The following is a 22426-nucleotide window of genomic DNA, read 5'->3' as shown; positions in this document are numbered from 1 at the left end:
ATTATTAATAATAATTGAATAAGGATTTTAAACGAATGTTATCTTTGATGAAATGTCTAATTATTACATTTTTCAAATACCTATCAACTGCTTTCTATTTAATTAAATATATCAGTTATAATATTTATTTATTATGAACAACTTACTCTACATAATGTGATTTAGTAACTGTATATTGACATTCCTTCGTTAATGAGATCATGATATCACGTGTTGATTTCTGTTGCGACAGTAATGAGCTTGAAAATATTTGTATTTGCGTTATAAACGTTTATTTAAACAAAGGTTTTAATAAAAATAAGTGATTTCTCCTTATCAAAGTTTCAATTATTGAACTTGATTTTGGCAAAATTTAATTTTATTAACATTTACACACAATACATTGTTTTATGCCTTCTTAAATGAAAGTAAAATCCTAAAATAAAAGAATTGAATCGACTACATTATGATCAAATAAGGAATTTTGTCAACGTGATTTTTAATTTATTTGATTGGGTGAGAATATGCGAATGCTTGAAGATTCATGATGACCTTAATTTTTCATTTGCGGTTACCGGAACGAGACAATGAATCCGTGCCAACAGCTTATTTCATCTCGTTAGCGGAATAACAGTTCTATGCTTATTTAAGATGTTTTATACACGGTCGTGCAATATTATTATTTAAAAGCTCAAGTATAACAATTGTTTGTAGACAGTACACAAGTTACGGCATTTGAATTTCATAAGAAAGTTTTAGCTCTTCTATTTTTATGCATACAGTTTTTAAACTGGCTTTACATTTCATTTGAATGAAGTTTTTAGAAAGGCAAACGTGAATAATAATAATGATTTAATGCTGATTTAATTTACAAAAAAATATTTCAAATTATAAAAGATTTGATAAAATTTGATGACATTATTGCATTATTTTCCTTATAATATAGTTTAAGTATTATATTTAAAATAATATGTGATAATTATTTACGGTGTATCTCATAACATAATTATAAATTAAACATTAGATCTATCAATAATACATAATTTCTATTATATTTTCCGAATAAGATACATATTGATCAATATATGAAATAAAATTTTACATAAGAATAGAATAACTAATAAAATTAAGTTTATTTCAGCCCCTAGGAATATAATGTTATTTTCAATAATACTGTAAAAGATAGTAGTAATAAAATAATAATCTATTAGAAAAAAAAATTAAAATTTGTATTTTTTAAAGATTATGAACAAAAAACCGCAGTTACAAAATAATGCAAAAATGAAATAAATATAATGTAGATATTAAAAAAAAAAGAAACGAACATTTTTTATTTAAGTTATAATTACAATTTTTAATTATTTTATGATGAAAGTTTTTAATTAAAATTTTCATTTATAATATGATAAAGTTTTAATCTGAGATAATAAAAATGTTTTTATTATTACGGTATTGAATTGAGTATAGAATAGTAACGGATTTTTCATTATATAAATTTTGAATATTTTGTATTTATTATGTATAATGCAACAATAGAATTTAGCCTTGAAAATAGATATTGAAAATTGAATTTATTAATTTATTGCAAAATTATATAAATAAAAATTATAAAGCCGTGGAAATTATATTTTAACGCAAACAAAAACACAATAAAACTTTTTGCATAAAATTAATTACAATTATTTAAATATATAAATATTTTTTATTAAGATGATTACATCATAAATTATAATATAAGTAAAATTGCGCACTCTACTTCTTATTATCTTTCATAAACAACTTATAATTTCAATATCAAACGTGTATTCTTTATATTCAAATTATTTTGTTTTTTTATTTAAAAACTTCAGAATATATAGCCAATTCTAATAATTAAACGCCAATATCTATATTTTCGCGCATATATTCATAAAGTAAATTCTGCTATTAATATAAATCAATAAGTAGTAATTTTAGAATATTTTTTATAATTTTCTCTAAGAAAAATGGAAAAATTCGATTTTATTTAATGACCACGTTTTTTTATTTCAAATAAATCAATAAGCTTTAATAGATACGTATATATCTGTATCGAAAAAAAAAATATATATATATATATATGTACATATAATGCTAAGTTACTTGGCATCAAATCAAAACAAATTATTGTATAAATTGCGTTGTTGATTGATAAACTTGCTCTAAAATTATAATTTCTATATTTAAAATGGTTCAGTATATTAATACAGCTTATATTCTGACAAAAAACACGCGCGCGCGCGCGCACGCACGTACACATATATTCATGAATATATGAATTTATTTTTCAATGCGTAGTGTAATATTATATACATTATGCAAATACAAAAATTAAAAATAATTAAATTTAAATGTTTTCAAACTTTCCATATTTTAAATGAATCCAATAAAAAGCGTCAATACTTTATATATGTGTACATATATATATTTTTAACATTAAGTTCTTTAAATTAGGATGCTTGGTCTCTTAGTCAATTATAAAAAATCTATTCATGTATCTGTACAGATATTGAATTTGGTTTCATTTCACAATAGCACATAAAAACGGAAGAAACAAATATCTGTTAACAAGTTGCATAAACTTTCAATTGTAGTATTAATAGATTACACATTTTTAATATATAATATATAATCATATAAGGTTAGTAAATCAATTGCATAAGTTTGATAAAATTTAAACGCACAAGTGTTTGTTGATCATTCGATAGATATAGTCAATCATACGAAAGAAAATCCAACATTTATTCTTCTATTTATTGCATAAGATGAAAATACAAATATAACTCGAAATCTGATTACAAAATGATTTTATTATTACATTTGTTTTTATAAGAATATACAATAATTACATTCGATATATTTTTAGTAAATAATTGAATTATTATTGCGTAATTCAATTTATACAAATGTAACAAAGATTTAACATTTACTTTAATATGTTGTCAAATAAAAGTTTTATTATTGTTCTGAAAAAATGAACAATATAGCATAATCTTTGAATTAAGCTGTATGAATCTTTTTAATAAAATAAATGTAACTTTGATCTCTAGGAATGATATGTTTCCTTTATAAATTCATTTACTTATATGTAAAACATAGGAAGAACATTATTTTTAAGTGATTGAAAACATCTATTCTTAATGAATCTTATAATATTTTATAAAACTCACAATTCTAATCTCAAATCAATTTATAGTATTATTGTTTCTTTAATAAAATTTTTAATTAATTAGCTTAGTCTATATTCGTATAGCAAAATTAGATTTAATGAAATGGCTCAATCATCGTAGATTTACATAATAATATGAAAAGAATTTTATAAATTAATAGAGGCGATGTAAATTAGAGTATTTCTACGTAAATGTGAAAATACATTTTATTTAAAAATCAATACTTATCTCAGCACTAAAATAATATATATTTTAATAATAAATAAATCGTTGTTTTAAATATTTACATTTTCTTCAAACTATACTACAAAAAAAAAAAAAAAGTAAAGAAATTGCATTTTGTATTTGCTTGGTATTTTTGATTGTATTTTAATAATGAAGAAGTGAATAATAACAAATAAATAAAACTAATTAATTCATAATATGATTAAAAGTATTCATTTGTGATACATTTAGCTCAAATAGGATAATATTAAGTTTTTAAATCAAATTAGTTATTAGTTTTTAAAAATTAATTTAGAGTAATGTGTTCCATTAATTATGATACAAGAAAGGGTATTGAGTCTACGCTTAGAGCATTAATCAAATATGATATTGGAATTATTATACTGAGCTGACAAGTCTTAAAATACGAGGTCTTTTTCCTTCATGACTTGTCTTTTTCAGGATCTGAAATATGAACATTCTATTGAAAGGGTGTATGCTTCCACTGAACATCAAAGCGAGGGTGGCAACGAGTTTTCCTTCTTTGCGTTATCTTAGACACTCTATGCTGTCGATGCTCATGGAGCTTAAAAACTACTTTATCTACTTCAATCTGGAGTATGTCTATGCATATGTGTTTAAGTAAGAAGGTGTTTAAATTTGCGAGTGTATAAATGTAAGGGTATAATAGTGCGCGCGCGTGCGTAAGCATACCTATCTACTTTTTTTCATATATTTTTACTTCATCCCTTTTGGCCTTTAATGCACTCTTGCGTTTCTCGACCATTTTTGCTTGAATAGATTTTCTTGACGTACTTTAATATTCTTTATAATTTAAAAGTATCTTTTACTTTTTTTGTAATTGTCCAATTATATCTTATTCTTTGATAAAAGAGCCTCGTATTAAATAATATAATAGTAAAATTTTTTTAATTTTATAGTTCGTTGCTATAATGAAAACTTTCAAATTTAAAATTCAATGCTTTATATATATATATATATTTTTTTTTAAAAATAAATATAAAAATAAATATATTATTTTTAAATTTAGTATATTTATTAATAAATCATTGGTAATTTATTCAAATTTATAATTATGTTTGAGTAAAATCAATTAAATCTATTAATTCTAATATTATTCTAATTTCTCTAATATATAATTCTAAAATATATGTAAAGTTTATAATGTGTCTAGGAAATAACATTTTTCTTTTAAAATATCTTAAACGATACTACATTTTATTGAATTTCTTAATATAATTAATAAAATAAGTATAAAAACTGTTTTAAAAACAATTAAGTTTTTATTTAGATCAAATAAATAATCGAATTTTGTTATTTTGTTTACAGTAATGAGTAGTTAGGGGAAAGAGAGACAACGAGAGAGAGAGAGAGAATGAGAAAGGAGAAGGAAGAACATGATCAAATTAGAATATGGTATAAAAGTACAAATAGACACATTTATTTCTGAATTTTATATTTGTAAGATAGAAACAAAATTATTTCTTAAATTATAGTAATAATTGAAGCTGCCTTAGGACTTTGAGGATTTAAGGTCGGTTATGCGTAAATCTGTTGGGTAGAAATAGTATCATAGATTATACTATTTGGGTTCTATTATAACTCAATCAATGATGACGGTTAAAGCTTACGTATGTAACCTAATTAAATTATTGCAATTGTTTCTTGTAGGATACAAGGCCGCTGATTCGAAGGGCTGAGTCGTTGTGATATACTGATTTAGTCAATAAGAAAGCCAAACCCGTTTAAGTACAGTAATAACCATTACGCTTTTTTCCATTTCATGAATTCTCAGTTAACTTCTCGTCATATGAAGATACTTACATTGAGTTTACATATACATTTCGAAATTTTCAAGTTTTTTACTCCACTATTTAAAATAAAACATAACAAAGTCTAAACAATTTATTTCCTATTGTTTCGGAATATGCATGCTTTTACGAAACAAGCAAGAATGAAAACAACAATACATTTACTTCTTTTAATTGTTCCAAATTTTTACAATTCATAATAATTTTTCTATATATCGAATTCTTCTAATTTAGATATATATATAAATCTAAATTTTACATGCATTTTGAAACTTTTACGTATATTTAGTTCTGTGATAAAAATAATAAAATATGAAATTATGCAGCTTCAATTTAAAAATTCAAACGTGAAATTAAACTTGAAGTAATTCGTGTTCAAGACGATGTGTTTTTTAGCCTGAGAGTTGTTTTATAATTTAGATTATGAGATAGCCGGCTTATTTAGAAGATCAATTTATAAAAAAATGACAAAAGTAGGTGTAAACATTTTATAACTATTCAATACATTCATGTGAGTTTTATTGGAAATTTTTAACTAACAGAATTCTATTAATAGAAAAATAAGACGTGTCTAAAGGCAAAAAAAATTAATTAAAGAGCAAGGCTCAGACGTGCAAAGGCCATTCTTTCATACATAAAGCTTGCTGCTTTTGATGTGTCCTGCTTTGTCTTTTTATAAAAAAAGTAGCATTAAGCATATTTATGGACTTTAAATTGTTTATTATAAATAAAATAAAAAGTTTAAATGAGTTCACGTAAATGTATATGCGTAATTAAAGCAACTAAGGACTGAATTATTTATTTGAAAATATATTGATAAATAAAAATCCCTATTCTCACGCATTTCTCATTATACAAGAACGATATTTATTAATAAATAATAATTAATTATCGAAAACAAATTTATAAGTAACAAATCGTAGACTAAAAATAAATATATTATTGATTTTTAATAATTAATAATTTTTTGTATATTAAAGGTAATTTAAAACTGTCAAATTACTTTAAAAAAAGGTTTATCAATTTTCAGTGCTTAACTCTAGAAATATTTTTTACTTGAAAAATAAAAATTTTTTTTCAATACAAAAAAATTGCATATATCAATTTAATATTACGATTTATTTTAGATTTTTAAATAATAATATTTAAATGAAAGAATAAATAAAAATATTCTCAAAAGTAAAATATTTGTTATGATCGTTCAATACTTTTCGACATATATTTATATAACTATTTATGTATAGCAAATTATCATGTTTTAGTAAATTTTGAAATATTTAACGTTTTAAATGTGTTGCTTAAACCGTTCGTTTTGTAGATACAGAATTTTACTTTATGTAAAAAGTTTAAGCTCTGTAACGTTATATTGCACAATAATAGAACTATAAATATAGAAGAATTGATTTTTCGAAAATACAATGGACGAAAAATTTTAATATAACTAAAGAGCTTTGTTAAATTTAGTTTATGATTATAATTTGTTAAATAAGCTTATAATTTTTAGCGATTGTTTTATTCGAAATTTATGCAAACATTAATTACGAATGGTAAAATTAAATTGACCAATTTTTAAATAAGAAATACCAGTTAAATCTAAATTAACTAATAAAATTAAATTTCGAATATGATTTTATCGTTCGAATTAGTTTGATTGAATATAAAGGTATCGCATAATGTTTATTTCATTTAAAAGACAAAAAATTTATATAGACATAATAAATAAATAGAATAATATTATATTACAATTAAAAGCTTAATAAATTCATATTACCATATATTTTAATATATATTTAAATATTTGATTTATAAATATTTAAAATAGTATAAATTATTTAGTCTAAATATAATAAAATTTTTAGATGTCGTAATTTTCATATTAAATATATTTAAATTCAGATTGAATAAATTTATAAAATAAGCCTTGATATAACAAAATACATTCTCTATAATTTATTTTATAAGTTTATTAAAAGAAATTTACAATTTTTTATACAGAAATAGATAATATCTCGCATATATTTCTGTACCATGAATTTAATTTAAAATAACGATTTACTATGATAAAAAATTTTATAAAATGAATTTATAAAATTCTCTGTACTTACATATTTTATAAAAACAGAATCATTAATGTTATTCGATTTACTTAAAATATTCAATGAAATTAGATAAATAGAATATTGTATATATATTAGATACATAGATTACATATTCAAACAAAATATTATTCAATGTAATTAACCTGCTGCATCCATTTCATTGTAATAACTTTTTTCATTTTGCACATATATATCTTAAATAAATAATATAATTTTTGGGGTAAAAGTTTGTGGGTAAAGTACCGTTTTATTACAATACAGAAACGTCTCATTTTATTAGTGAGTTCCTCCTTGAACTATTTATTTGACTAATAAAGAAAACATATTGACTTCTGTAGATTCACCGATAGAAAACCAAGGTTCTATGGATAATAAATAAGAATTTCTAAATTTTTCGATTGATATCAGCATTTATAGAATAACAAATGTATGTACGCATTAACATGTATCACAGAACAGCATGATTGAGTATAATGTTATCGAGTGCACGTAATAGACTATCATCCGTAATAACAATATTATTCAAATAATTATTTATGTAAAATTACGTAATGTAATATAATACATTTTATTTAAACGATTTGTAAAATTGTAACGGTTTGTATTTTTTGTATGAGGCACATTATTTAAAATTTACTTTTCAATTATTTTGTGATATTCTGACAAGCTTTATTAAATTATGATATTAAATAGGATTAGTTGCTTAATGGTATGAAAAGTAATATGCAGGGAGATGACAGTATCTGCTGAACAGACAGAATAAAATTGAGGAAGTAGCATTAACCAAGAGCCGAACGTTATAGCTTAAACTAATCCCGCACCAACACGCGTCCAATCAACGTACAATAAATTTAATCAATAGTCGATTCTTTTTCCTTTTTTCTTCATTGCTATCGATGCAAAAACTAACTAATGATCAAGATATAAAAGTAGGGTCGAGCTCGTGTTAATGACACTTAAGAAAGACTGCTATTATATGCCACTTATAAAAACTTCACAATCACAAATAGATGATTTATGAGAAGAACGATTTCTCCGAAAATTCAAATGCCTTTGGGCGAACACTACCTCAAAAATAATTAAGTACGATGATATAAAAAAAGGTTATGTAATTGTATAGCTCCATAGCGATCAATTAATTTATTATATGGACTAATATACATTTTCAGGTATAAAGTATCATAAAGAGCCAGTATATTTGACTTTAATTAAATAACGATATTTGATGACAAAACAAAAAAAGAAAAAGAAAAAAAAATAAAAAAAAAGAAAGAAAGAAAGAAAGAAAGAAATATCGAAGTGAGCTATGGTCAAATGAGAACTGTAACTTAGTGATTCCATGCCAATGTAATAGCAGGGTTATATACAGTAAATCCTAAACAACATGCAAAACAACGTGATATCAACATATGCACGGGGGATTTTTTCTCTTCTACACGTGTCTCTCGCTTCTCCAAGACTAGTCACGCGGTAATAACGAGTACACAATTATAAAATCTTTAGCATTTCTTTCGAAATATATTACGTTCGCTATTTGTTTGTTAAGGTTTCATTTACTTACTGATTGATGTAATAGTATGCAGTGAATTATTTAAATCTATTATAAAAATTAAATAAAAATACTCCTCATATTAATCATATGTTAATAAATTCTCTTAATAATAAATACAAAAAATGCCTGTGGTTATATATTCAGTATCGAGAAATAAAATGTGAATTTATGTAATACATATTTTTTTCTAAATAATATATTTAAAGAATCTGCAAAATTTGACAATTAAATATTAATATGTGTAGTTAAGTTTTTTTAAAAATATGAAATTAAGTAATAAATATGAATGACGTTGTAATGTAATGGTAGTCAAAATTTTAATTTTAAATTTAATAATTACTACATATGATTATATGAAAATTGACATTTTCTTGATATGATTGGGAATAATGCAGCGGGGCGTAATAAGTGTACTTATTACTCATGCAATTACGAGGCGAATATTATATTTATTTAAATTTTTTTATGAGATATTTAGCTTTCAAATTTTGTAAACGAATGTTTGTAATTTCTTATAAATGCTTTTCGTTTTATAAAATCTAAGATAGAAGTGAAGAAGATTCTGTAATAACGAATGTTCATAGCCTATGTTGGCTGAAACACGTCGTTGCGGAGGTGGCAATGGTGGAGGTAACTGCGGTAACGGCGGAGACGATGAGACCGAGGATGGCGTCGAATATTACAGGCTACGCTCTTTCTCTATAACTGCCAACGGGGTCTTTAACCTCGGTGATTCTCTCAAGAGCCGCCGCAGCCGCAGCATCAATAGTGTTACATCCTCGGGTACGAGTTGCAGCAGCACCAGGGATGCTAGGCTACTTAGGTAGTATTACATCATATTTATATTCGGGCATGAAAATTAGTTTTTAAAAACGTGCATGCACTTTTAACGTACTTTATGGGTATCTTTTGAAATTATATGAGTTGTTTGAAACGTATTATTCTGACGTATTCTTAAATGTATGTTATTGAACAGTTAATTACATATTTTTAATTATAAATATATTAAAATTACATGTTAATTAACTGTATGGCTATCCAAAAGAAATTATTGTAAATGAACTATATTAGTAAAATTGTATAAAATTCTTATGTAAAATATAATAATTATTGATTTAACGAATTCATTGATAACTAAGTTATAATTAATATTACATATTTTTATAAAAATTATAAAAAATAATGAAAATATTTCATTCTTAATAGACAAGTGTTGCTATTCTTCTTCTTCTTCTTCTTCTTATTATTATTGTTGTTGTTGTTGTTGTTGTTGTTGTTGTTATTATTATTATTATTTTTGTTGTTACTATTATTGATATTATTATTAGGAACAACTACTCAACTCAAAAATTCGAATTTTAAAGCGAATAAAATAAATTTGACAACAAGATACATTGTTAGATCAATGTTTTATTCATTGATTTTTCATCAAATTTTTATGATATTCTCTTGAATCTTAAATTTATGAAGTAATATTCACTATAAAAACTTTTATTAATTACAAAAGTACATATAATTGACTAATATTCATAATTTAAAATTTTTTATGTTTATTAAATAAAAATGTTTGTTAATATGTAAATAGTTTCAACTATATTTCAATATTATTTATTTATTCATAATTCTAATATTGTATGCAATGAGATTAACTGTTTAAATTATTAATACAACTATTGTCAAACTTTTTATGAAAATGTTACTCGTAATATCATATCAATTATAAAAAAATCTATTTATGTTCTTATGAAATAGTTTAAAGGTTATAATTATATTCCTATTAATCGATACAAAATGCCATAATTTCTAATTTAATATCAAATATATTATTAATAAAGTAATTTTTTATATGTTAATTTCATATTTACAAAATAGTTCAAAATTGAAAAAGTTAATTTTGATTCTGAATAATTTAGAAATAAAAAAATAATAAATAATAATTTTTAATTATTGTTTCCATTCAAACAACAATAAAATTTCAAACAATGTAAAGAAAATAAGTTATAAAATGTTATCTATAATATTTTATTGCATTGTCTATCTATAATGCAATTATTAACTAATTGAAAAACAGGAAATATATTAATATTAATGGGAAAATAATTTTACTTATGTTAAAATTGAATGTCATTCGGTTATTTCATAATTGTTCTATAAAATTTAGAAAGTAATTGAATACAATAAATAGCTCGAAAACAAATAATACTCGACTAAATATGTTTTATACGTGTTCATGCAGATGTTGTTACATATTGCTAAAATTATTATATTGTTAAAATAATTGATTTTAAATTATAAAAAATTTATTTATCTTCAATATACTTATTTATTTTCATTGAAATAATTTTTCAATAGATTATATAATGATATGAGTGATAAATTATGTTTTCTATTATGATATGTTGAATTTAATACCACAGCTCCAGCATTTCATTCGTTTTATTTAGTATAAATAACTCGATATTAAAATCGTTATATCTTATAAGAATTCAAAGAGAAAAAGCAAAAAACATTTTGAATAAACTATTGCAAGCACAATACTAATGCAAGTTTTGTCAGTCAAGTGAAAATATTTTATTTATGTACTTTATTTATTCTTCACTTCATTTCCGAGAAACTCTAATAAAAGAAAAGCTAAGCGTGTTTCCCGTCCCACTTATGCAGCATTACATAAAAGGGAAGCTATGAAAGGAAGGGTAGTTGGCAAGGGGTAGCCCATTAAAGTGTTGATTGTCGTTTCGTGTCGTAGCTCAGCATCGCAGCTTTCCGGCATTGAATCGGGGGTCGAAAACGATCAGGGCGAAAGCACAGACGATGGGACGCGAGTGGCTACTTACAAGGTCGGCATGCTTGGCGCCTCGGGAGTTGGCAAAACTGCTCTCACTGCCCAATTCACCACCAGCGAGTACATTTGTGCTTATGACGCCTCTCTTGGTGAGTGACATCAGTGCAATTTAATGCTTTCCAATGCAATTGATGAATTTGTTTCTCCGTTCTTTTTTCTCTTTCCACCTATAGAATCGTTAGAAAATATCACAAAAATTTACTTGCATCGCATAATATTATAATTCAGCTAGCAAACATATTAAATATTATATTTATTAGCGATGCATGAAATAGTTGTGTGAAGTACACTGTAATAAATGCTAGAAATCAGTAAAAAAAATTATGGATTTTAGAACTTAATTGTGAGACTTCTTGTTATATGTTAGGTTTGAATAATACATGCCTGGAGATTTGAATGTATATATATTATGAATTATTTATTTAATAAACTAGTAATATATTCTTGTTTTATTTTATATTTCCTTTAATCTGCTTTCTTGTGCATTTTTAATGGCTTTACAATTCGATTTTGTATTTAATTTTTATTATTTAGTCTTATACAATTGAATATTACAAATAACTTTTAATAATTTTAGTAGTATTATATCATCTTATTTTTATATTTTATATCGTCTTAAATAATATTATTATTATTGGTAGAAAATGTTTGTTGCTTTTTAAAATAATTACTTATGAAATGTTAAGTATATATTCTTAGATTGAATTCTAAAAAGCAGAAGCTTGGTATTCTAAATGTTGAAATAAAAATACTATGTTATGATATTAATAATTTAATTTATTTTATTTTTCATTAATTTAATCAACGGAAGTAACAACTTTCTGTGAAAAAGATAGTATAATACAAAGTATCAATACATGTTGAATTAGTAAACCTACTTTCTCTATATAAATTTATAACATAAATTATTATTATATAAATATTCTTTCAAATATCAGCCTGTTAATGATACTCTATCTTACTTTATACTAATATTTCTTTTTATTAAATAAAATTTGATGTCGCTAGATTATTCTATACTGTAGTTTGATATTCAATAGTTCGGATACATAGATATTTCTTATATCGCATCTTTTATTAATTTTAAATTTATTTATTTTAGATTAAGTAGTAACTCTTTAAAGATAACTATCATGTATGTAATGGTTTAATACCTAGATATTAAATAAATTTATTTATTTTTATCAACAATATTTATAATATATTACAATTCACATTAATATTTATTGCAATAATATTTATGTATTTCAAATAGTTTCCATGTATGAAAAAGCCAGAATTTATATGAAGTTGCAATGAAATAGTATTAATATATTTATTATATGTTGTTACATGTATAATTATTAAATTGCATTATAAATATTGTTTATTACATTTTAATTGTTTGATATAATTGTTTGATAGATAAATCATTTTAGAATATTGATGCATCAATCCTTTTTATCTTTTGATTTTTATCATTTGATTGCTAATGAATTTATATAATATATGAATTCATATAATAGAGTCAGTATTTATGAAAAATAATCTATTAAAGTATATTGAAAAATTAATCGAAAATAGTTTTTCTATAAACATATTTATTTTATGAATTCTTTCTATAGAAATCTAGAAATTTTCGTATTTTATATTTTCAAAAGTTAAATTTTGACTTCAATTTTTATACGATATGTAAGACATATTGACTATCCTTTTAATAATATCATTTTATGGTGAATTTTTGTCTCGTATAATTCGCTAATGAATTTATATGTTTCGTTCATCCATTCGTTATGCGACAAGAGATCACGGTTTTTTAAAATTTTCAACTTTTTTTATAGAATTGTTTTTATGAATAAATTCATCTTTATTTACATGAAAAAACTAAAAAATATCCAATATATTTTTTAATGAATCGATTAATTTTATTTTTTATTTTTGAGAAATAAATGTATTATATTCATTAAATAAATAGAAAATAGAATGTATTATATTCATTAAATAAATAGAAGCAAATTGGAAAGCATTTTAAAATAGAAGCAAATTAGAAAGTATTTTACAATAATATAATATAAAATATTCACATTAAAAGTATGTTTTTATTGAGCTGAGGATAATTGTATGGAAATTTAAAAATTTTCACACAGAAATATTTTTTTATCTGGCATAGATTAAATTAAGTAGAGAAGAAAGAAAAATTTAAATATTAACATATATTAGACCGTTAATATAGATTTATTTCTTCTGTCATTATAATTTACATTATAATTTGTCTTCCTTTTTTCATATCATTTAACATTATATACGTATTTTATTTTATATAATATAAACTGCATTACTTTTATTACAAAACATTATCTGATAAATAAAATACAATTATTTACATGATAGAGATGATTTTTTGCGAATATAATTTTTCGATATTGATAATACATAATAATCAGTTTTCTTGCATATTTTAATTTTAACTCCAATATAATATATGAGATATGTAATACGGATGTCTCTATCTAATATAAAAAAAAGTTTTATGTTTTATGTAATATTATTTTAAGAGGTATCAGTCCTATTTTCTTATAAGTTTTTTATTTTAAACTATAAAATTTTTTTTCAAATTAATAATAAATAAATTACAAGTAACATTAAATTCAACTGGTGCATAAGTTCAAGAAACTCAACCAGTTATTGATAATAAAACAAGAGCAATGAACGTTTATTCGGAACTTTGTTTTCAAATCGATAATAGCATGTTGCCTACTACTATTACAAATATACTGGTTTTTCTTGCACTTTGCTATCGATTATTTGATTGAATATTATATAGTGTAGTTCATACGTCAAAATGAGAAAAAGCAATACGCTTTATTGGCACTGGAATATCTTGTGTTCGTTAAGTTATATGAGAATAGTTAAACTCGATATATGGTTAGTATTATTAATTATATATACATATTTTTAAATAGAATATTGTGCATTATTTTTAATTAATTATTAATTGTTAATTAATGTAAAGTTTACTTTTTTCATTAATAGGAAAACATATGCATTGTGCTAAATATTTCGCAAATGAACGTAATTGTTATTTATGAATTTGAGCTCATCGTATTTTTGTAAACAATTATAATGAATACTATATTTATATTTTTTAAGTATTTAGAAATTGAATCAAAAAATATTTTTTTGTCCTTGAAAGCTATTAGAAACATAATATTTGTTTCTATTTCAAAACTATACCAGTCACTTTGCAATTATTAATTTCCAAGAATTGTCGATATGACAAGTTTGTAAAAGTAACTGGAACAGTAAATAATATTTAATACTACATTAATGATATAATTTAATTCTTTTTTAGTCTCATTTTGAAGTATTGCTTTATATTTGTATTTTTATTAAATCTTAATTTACAAAACGATATTTAATTGATATTAAAAAAATCATTGATATTACAAAATAATTCTATTTAATTTGTACAAATTTATAATATAATTCGAAAAAATTATGAATATTAGTATTCTATTTTTTATATTTTATAATAATATGATTTAAAAATATAAAATGAAAAGCATTTTATAAATGGAAGATGGAAAACTAAATTTCAGCTATTAAAAATCTTCGAATCAACTCTAGATAATTCAATAGATGAATTTCAAAAATCAAAATTAATTCTCAAAGAAATATATTTTAAAAACTATATTAACATATTTCATTTTATAAAACATGGGTACAGCACCTATTTATTTCTGTATTCCATTAATATATTCATCTATTATTATGCTCTAATTGAGGTGTACGTTTAAAAGAATATATTAATAAGTAAAATCTGTAGAATATTGTTTACTTACTTTCTAATTTCAATTTAACTTAATATCTTTTTGTACTGTTCTCCGAACTTCATTTTTCTTAAAATTATACAAAGTTAAATTAAGAGTATAAAGTATTTAAAATAGTTATTAAAAAAGATATATTGTATAAATATATGCTTTTCTATATAATCTTACTTTTAGCAATAAGTAAAGAAAAAGAAAAAAGAAAGAAAGATGTTTGAGATATAGTATAAAATAAATGACACAAATATAAAATTATATGTGTAATTAAGAGTAAGATTAATTCTGATATGAATAAAGTAATTGTGTCTTATCTTTTTATTATTTAAACTCGATATTATTTACAGACATTTTCATTGTTGTGCATCTTTTTATGCATTGCCCAAGTATTTTAGAAATTTTAAATAAAATTGGTTATACTTCTTCTACTTACATGTTGCTACCAACTTATTTTCGGTATCTTGAACTATTAATAACTGAAGATGCAAAAGATGCGAGAAGAAATTTAAAAGAATTTACAAATAAAGTAAAATAATTACAAAATCAAAATTTATTATTGCAGATGATGAATATGGGCAAAAAAGCGTATCAGTAATGATTGATGGACAGGAAACAGAATTAGAGATCATCGATCATCCGGCGACGGAAATGTCAGTAAGTACTAAATATGTTTTTCTTCTTTATGCGAGTTATATTTTGAATTATAATTTAAACTAATGTAAATTCTTACTTACGATGATCTAATATAACTTTGTAAAATTAGAAAACATTAAATTTCAACAAATTCATATACAAACTATTCAAAATCACTCAAAAATATACCCTATTCATTAATATCATAATAAAAAAAACTAAAATGTTAGTTCCATAAAAAATTATTGCTATAATTTTTTGTATTGTAATGTAATCTTATCAAGTGAAATTTATATGTGTGCGTGTGTACATGTGCGTGTGTATGTGAGTATGCGCGCACGCGCTTGTGTGCATAAATAAAAAATATACAAATATCTAAAAAAAATTATTATATATTTAGTACAATAATTGTGCATTGATCTTATACATTCATATTTTGTAAATTTAGCATTAATATTGTGCAAAACTGTGCATTGATAATTACACAGAAATTTTTAAAAATGGAATAAATATTTATGAGAGTTGTTCATTTTTTAATCGAAAATTGTAAGTTTTCTTTATTTTAATGTACAAAAGGAATAATGATTTTCAATAAATGTGTATACACTGATAATATCAAAACAAAATGATTAATATTTAGAAATATAAAAATATAAATATGTTTATTTTTTAATTTTAATGAATATTAAAGAATTAAACTAAAATATTAATCTAAAAGATGTTATTTACCGTTGATAATCGGACAAATAAAAAATCACATGTGACAAAAATAGAATATATTATTATCCATTGTTATTAATTGGAATTGTGATGCCATAATACGTTTATGAGACAATTAATTGTAAATAATTGGTAGCAATTAATCTTTTAATAAAAGCTAATTTAGTTCACACGCTTTTCATCAATAATAGAATTAATTGAATACAATGAAATTGACACCTTTCATTAATCTTATTACTTTGCTTTTCTTTTTCATCCGAATAATTGGAGTCACGTACTTGTCTTTGTAGAAAAGTGCTTTTCCTTATCAAATTGCAAGATGATTGCTTTTATCGATTCGATGAACTTAACTAGCTTTTTTGAAAGAGTTTATTAATTTGAAAATTTTATTGTAAATTTTATTTTAAAATTAGAATGTACAGTTAATTGAATCATTTTACGGGCACCATTCCATTTTTAAATGTTGACAAAGGGAAAGATATTTGTCAATGCTAAACTTATTTTGTTTATTATTTTATAAAAATCTTTTGAAATTATTTCAGAATTTATTCATCAACTTTTGTTGAAAACAAATGTTAACCAATACCATTTCAATTTACTTTATTTATATTACATATAATTATTCATTTGATAAAGCCTTTTTAGAGTATTTCATAACTAAATTTTTCTTTAATGTAATTATTAGGTTTATTATTGACAATAAATAGAGTTTTTATAATTTCAAATCAAGTTGGTTTATGAACATAAATGTATAAAAACTAATCTTCAATTTGAAAATTGACGTAATATTTTTAATCGTCTATTTAATATTTCATATTAGCATTAAAAATCCAATTATTGCATTGCATAACAATTAAGACCAATTATTACAAATGAAAAATAAAAGATGACTCCAAGAATTTGATAAAAACACAATTGTTTTTTATTATTACATTTATCAGATTTTTATCAGATATTTATTAGATTTAATTTGTCGGTCTAATATGCAGATGGAAACTTAATATAAGTTTAACAATTCCATTATTTTGAATTTCAAATTGGATATTCTACACATTAAAGCATCTAATTTTTAAAATAATAGTATAATAATATAGAAAGTAATTTGATTTCATTTCTAAGGGTTTTTTCTATTAACTTTTATACTGCAAAGAAAAAGGAGCCTTTATATGCAATTTTTTTTTATTTAATATAAGCGTGTTAAATAATTTATTAAAAAAATTTGTTTGTAAAATAATTTTCGTAAAATCAAAATATATGATTGATATATAAAAATAAGTAAAAAGCGATTTTAAATTAAAAATGTATATAGTACATAATTTACAACAATTCATAAAAAATTATAAATTTATCTGAATATAGAAATTTGTATATGTATTCTTTTGTAGGTTGAAACATTTTGTTCGTCGTACAATCCAGATGTATATGTGGTTGTATATTCTGTAGTCGATAGACGATCTCTTAAGTTCGCTGAAGAGACGTTAGTACATTTATGGAAAAGCGACTATATGGCGACCCACGGGGTCATACTTGTTGGTAACAAGGTTGACCTTCAACGTAAGCGCGAAGTCGCAGCAATGAGTAAGTATATACGTATTTAAACATTTATATACGCAGTAAACTTTTATGAGTATATATCCTTTTTATATGATTACACGATATTATTAATGAGAAGTGAATAATAATATTCAAAATAGCATATATAAATTCAGATTATATAAGCTTATCGTTATTATTGCACAAGTCGTTTAGTACAATTTATTTATTACTTATTAATTACTCTTTGATATATAATTTCATCATTGCTAAACAGTATGTTTTTTTACATACAAAAAAATTTTAATTAGAACTATTTATCTGTATGATATGAAAATTTTTCTATAGTGTGAAACTAAAATATGTAAATTAACGATCGTATGGGAAATGCTATTATCTGTGCAGTGGGGCGACGTCTGGCAAATAGCTGCGGCTGTAAATTCATCGAGACATCGTCAGGCCTTGCTCACCATGTAGATGAACTCCTTGTCGGAATCCTCGCTCAAATCAAGCTTAATCCACAGCGTGATAGGAACCAAGTTACACGACGTCGCCGTAGTAAACAACGACGGACAATTCTGAAACACTTGCTTGGTTTCAAGAGAAAAACTAAGAGTTGCGAGAACCTCTTCGTTCTCTGAGATTCCAATCGCTTTTTATCCTGAAACTTCATTGTTATTTATATTTTTTTTGGCTTCTAATGTACAGCATTATTTGTGTGGCTTAATTTATACGAAATATATTATCGCTCTTGTTTCATGGTGCTAAGTTCAAAAACAAGAATTACAAATGATGATATTAATATCATTATTTTCGAGCATCTAAAAATGCTTAACTTTATTTATGATAAGGTAATATTTATTAATAGTTACTTTTAATCGCAAAAAATATAATAAAATGAATAAATTCTTCTTAACAAATGTCCTTAAAATTGAAACTGGACAATTGTGAATATTAAATGTAAAATGTAAAATAGCGCCATTATTTAAATTTTTCTACAAGTTTTCTAAGATAAACTTTGACAAAGTCGTAGAACTTCGTTAAAAAGTATTTAAGAATATTTGAAAAATACTAACTTGCAAACGATATAACTATTTTTAGACTAGATGTAAATATATTTATAGATACTTAAACATTTTTATTTTGAATTTAAGTTTGTATTTATTTTTTATGATTATCATGAACTTAGCAAAGAATGAAATGAGATGCATAAATTATTAATTTTTTTTTTAATCATTTAGTCTGTAAAAGACAGCAACTTACGTCTTGCTGACAGACACATGAGTAATACTTTTACAGATTTTATGCTTTTATCTTTTATTCGCGATGGTTTTTACGAGAATTAAATTTTTACAGATTTTATGCTTTTATCTTTTATTCGCGATGGTTTTTAGAACTATGCGATGAATTTTTGGAACTATTTTAAACGAGTTTTCAAAACTTTAACATTCAATTTTATTTTTTTTTTTCAAGTTGTGTTTACATTTTATTAGTAGTTTAATATTCTAGTATTATTATATTATTTTATTTCACATTGTAACAGATGATTAATTATATTATTAGTTTCAAATTAAAACTCATCTAATTTATCTAGACATATAATAACTTTTGTACTTAACTAGGCATGTATTGAATAAAAAATATATTTTATTGAGTTTATATTAAAATTGAGCATTTATGTATACCATTTAATACCATTGATCAAATAAAAATAATTTATAATATATATATGGAATTTTTTCATATACAAAATCAAATTATTTTCTATCTATACCATACAAAATTACAATTATAAATTGTAAATTTGTTAATAATGTGTACATAATTACAAATTATACATAATTTTTAATTAAAATATTAAGAATATTTAGTAATTATGTGACTTTAATAATATAGTAAGTATAAGTATAAAATAAAAGTTTTGAAAAGCAATTAACTTGCTTACAGTGGCTAATAAATACTTAACGGATATCAATTAATTTCTTATATAAATTATACCGAGATAAGACATAAAGGCATTGTATGAATCGTGAAACTGCAAGTAAATTAAAAGGTATTATTTAATTTATAGATAATTATTATAACACTATCTTCATATAAATATTTATTTTTATTTTGATAAAAGAACAAGACACCAGAATTTGTACGTTTATTTTAGAAAAATATAAGTGAACATAAGTGAATGTATATAAATGGAAAAAAAAATTAATTTTGACATTGTTCTTCATAAATTAATAATAAATATTAATATTTTGTTTATAATTATAAAATTAATCAAAAGAGAATTTTAATTATTTTTAAAAATTCGTAGTAATGACATTGTAGATGTATAACTTATCGCAAAACATGTTTCAAAAGAATGAGTTTTCATTTTCCGATGTTACTATCGGTTGTTCTTCGGAATGATATAATATGTTTACACACAAATAGTTTTGATCAATATTCATCGAAAATGTGATTTACGAGACTTAATTAATCATTCTTTTTTCTTCTCTCTCTCTCTCTCTCTCTCTCTTTATTACCATTTTTTCTTATTTTTTTACGTAAATTGCACATATGTATGGAAAATAGAACTATTCAATAATGCCTATATTGCTTTAACAACAAAAGTGTGAACTGTCAAGATAACGTAACAAAAATAATGAGTCTTCTTTATTATATATTTTTTCAAATTATATTTTTCATTCGGGTTTTGTAGTAATCTGGTTGTAACAGATGCTGAAAATGGAATATTTAAATATGAAAGCTCCTCTCAAATAAGGCTGTGGCATTAAAAAGTATTTGTTAACGTTTTTATTCTTCTGTTGTTTAATGTGGTAATGGAAATTTATTATTAATTACTGAAAAGTTTTGGTTATTAGAAAATAAGTGTCATCCATTTAACATATTTCAATATTTATAAAAATAGATGCTTTATTATTTTCATTGGATATTATGTTAAGATAGATAAAGTATAAATAAGTTATATAAAATTTTTTTAACTGAATCTGATTTATAATTTAAAAGCCAAAAAGTAGAAGCTTAATCAAAAATATATTTCTCATGCGTATAAATGTGTCAAAAATATGAAGTGTCGTTGACAGATTTACTTCAACTTATTTGTTGCTTCCTAAATTTTGTTTTCTCATTTTTTGTAAACGTAAGAAACATAATATGCCATATATTAGGCTAATATATTAAATAGTAAAATAAAATAAAAAGTTAAATAATAGTAAAAAATTTAGAAAGTATTTAAATATTTCTTTAAAATAAATAATACTTCAAATTTAAAGAAATTGATTTGAAAAATTAAGATTCTTTACATGATCATTTACAGTTTACTTCATTAATTACATTTTATTTGTTCATTAGATTTTATAGAATTTAAATTTAAAAAGATTTAAAAGAACATTAATATTTGTTCCTTAGATCATATTTTTATAAAAATGCTTTTAAACATACTTGTAATATGCTTACAATGAGATTTTTTATATTATTGTTATTGTATTATATATATATATATATATATATATATATATATATATATATATATAATGTAAAACCATTAATGTTTAATAAAGTAAAATTTTTGTACTATTTGAAGTAATATTTGACCTCTTATCAAAAGTGCCGTTAATATCTCTAATTTGCCATTTCTTTAATTTCTAGCTGCGACTTTATAATTGATGGAGAAAACGTATGATTAAATATTATAGAATCAGCAGCATGAAAAATATATTTATTTGACGCAAATTAACTGCAAATTATTGAAAGCTTCATTAATATTTAATAGGGCCTTTACTTAAAAATTTTATTCTTATTAATATGGAAATTTATAATAAAAAATACATTCAGTTTTAATAAATATCTATACTAATGTTTTGTCATAAAAATTATTTAAACCTTGAAATAAAAAAATTTTTTTTATTATTAGTATTACATAATCGATATTTTATAGCTATAGATTCTCTGACAATATTGTACAAGATAATTATTAAGTGAGTAGAAGTGTAAAAACAGAAAATTAGAAATATTGGGAAAAATATCATTATTCGAAGTAAA

General features: G+C 22.6%; 1 protein-coding gene across 1 annotated transcript; it reads left to right on the top strand.

Annotated features, from left to right (window-relative positions):
- Nucleotides 1–9441: 9441 nt before the first annotated feature.
- On the top strand, nucleotides 9442–19202 carry LOC105363245 (ras-related protein Rap-2a). The gene is made up of 5 exons (XM_011500882.1): nucleotides 9442–9677; nucleotides 11601–11785; nucleotides 16062–16153; nucleotides 18238–18430; nucleotides 18791–19202. The coding sequence occupies exons 1-5, from the start codon at nucleotides 9442–9444 to the stop codon at nucleotides 19024–19026; spliced, it is 942 nt and encodes a 313-aa protein (XP_011499184.1). The 3' UTR covers nucleotides 19027–19202.
- The last annotated feature ends 3224 nt before the right edge of the window (nucleotides 19203–22426 follow it).

This window comes from Ceratosolen solmsi, unplaced genomic scaffold (genome assembly GCF_000503995.2).
Source record: "Ceratosolen solmsi marchali unplaced genomic scaffold, CerSol_1.0 scaffold27, whole genome shotgun sequence".
Classification (NCBI taxonomy): Eukaryota; Metazoa; Arthropoda; class Insecta; order Hymenoptera; family Agaonidae; genus Ceratosolen; species Ceratosolen solmsi.
Note: the sequence above shows the minus strand (reverse complement) of the source record. Positions and strands in the feature narration are given on the sequence as shown.

Bases quoted from the DNA above. Each gene is read 5' to 3' on its own strand.
- LOC105363245 (XM_011500882.1), top strand. From the start codon at position 9,442: ATGTTGGCTGAAACACGTCGTTGCGGAGGTGGCAATGGTGGAGGTAAC. The intron at 11,786-16,061 runs GTGAGTGACATC...TTATTATTGCAG, and splicing joins TGCTTATGACGCCTCTCTTG to ATGATGAATATGGGCAAAAA. The intron at 16,154-18,237 runs GTAAGTACTAAA...ATTCTTTTGTAG, and splicing joins ATCCGGCGACGGAAATGTCA to GTTGAAACATTTTGTTCGTC.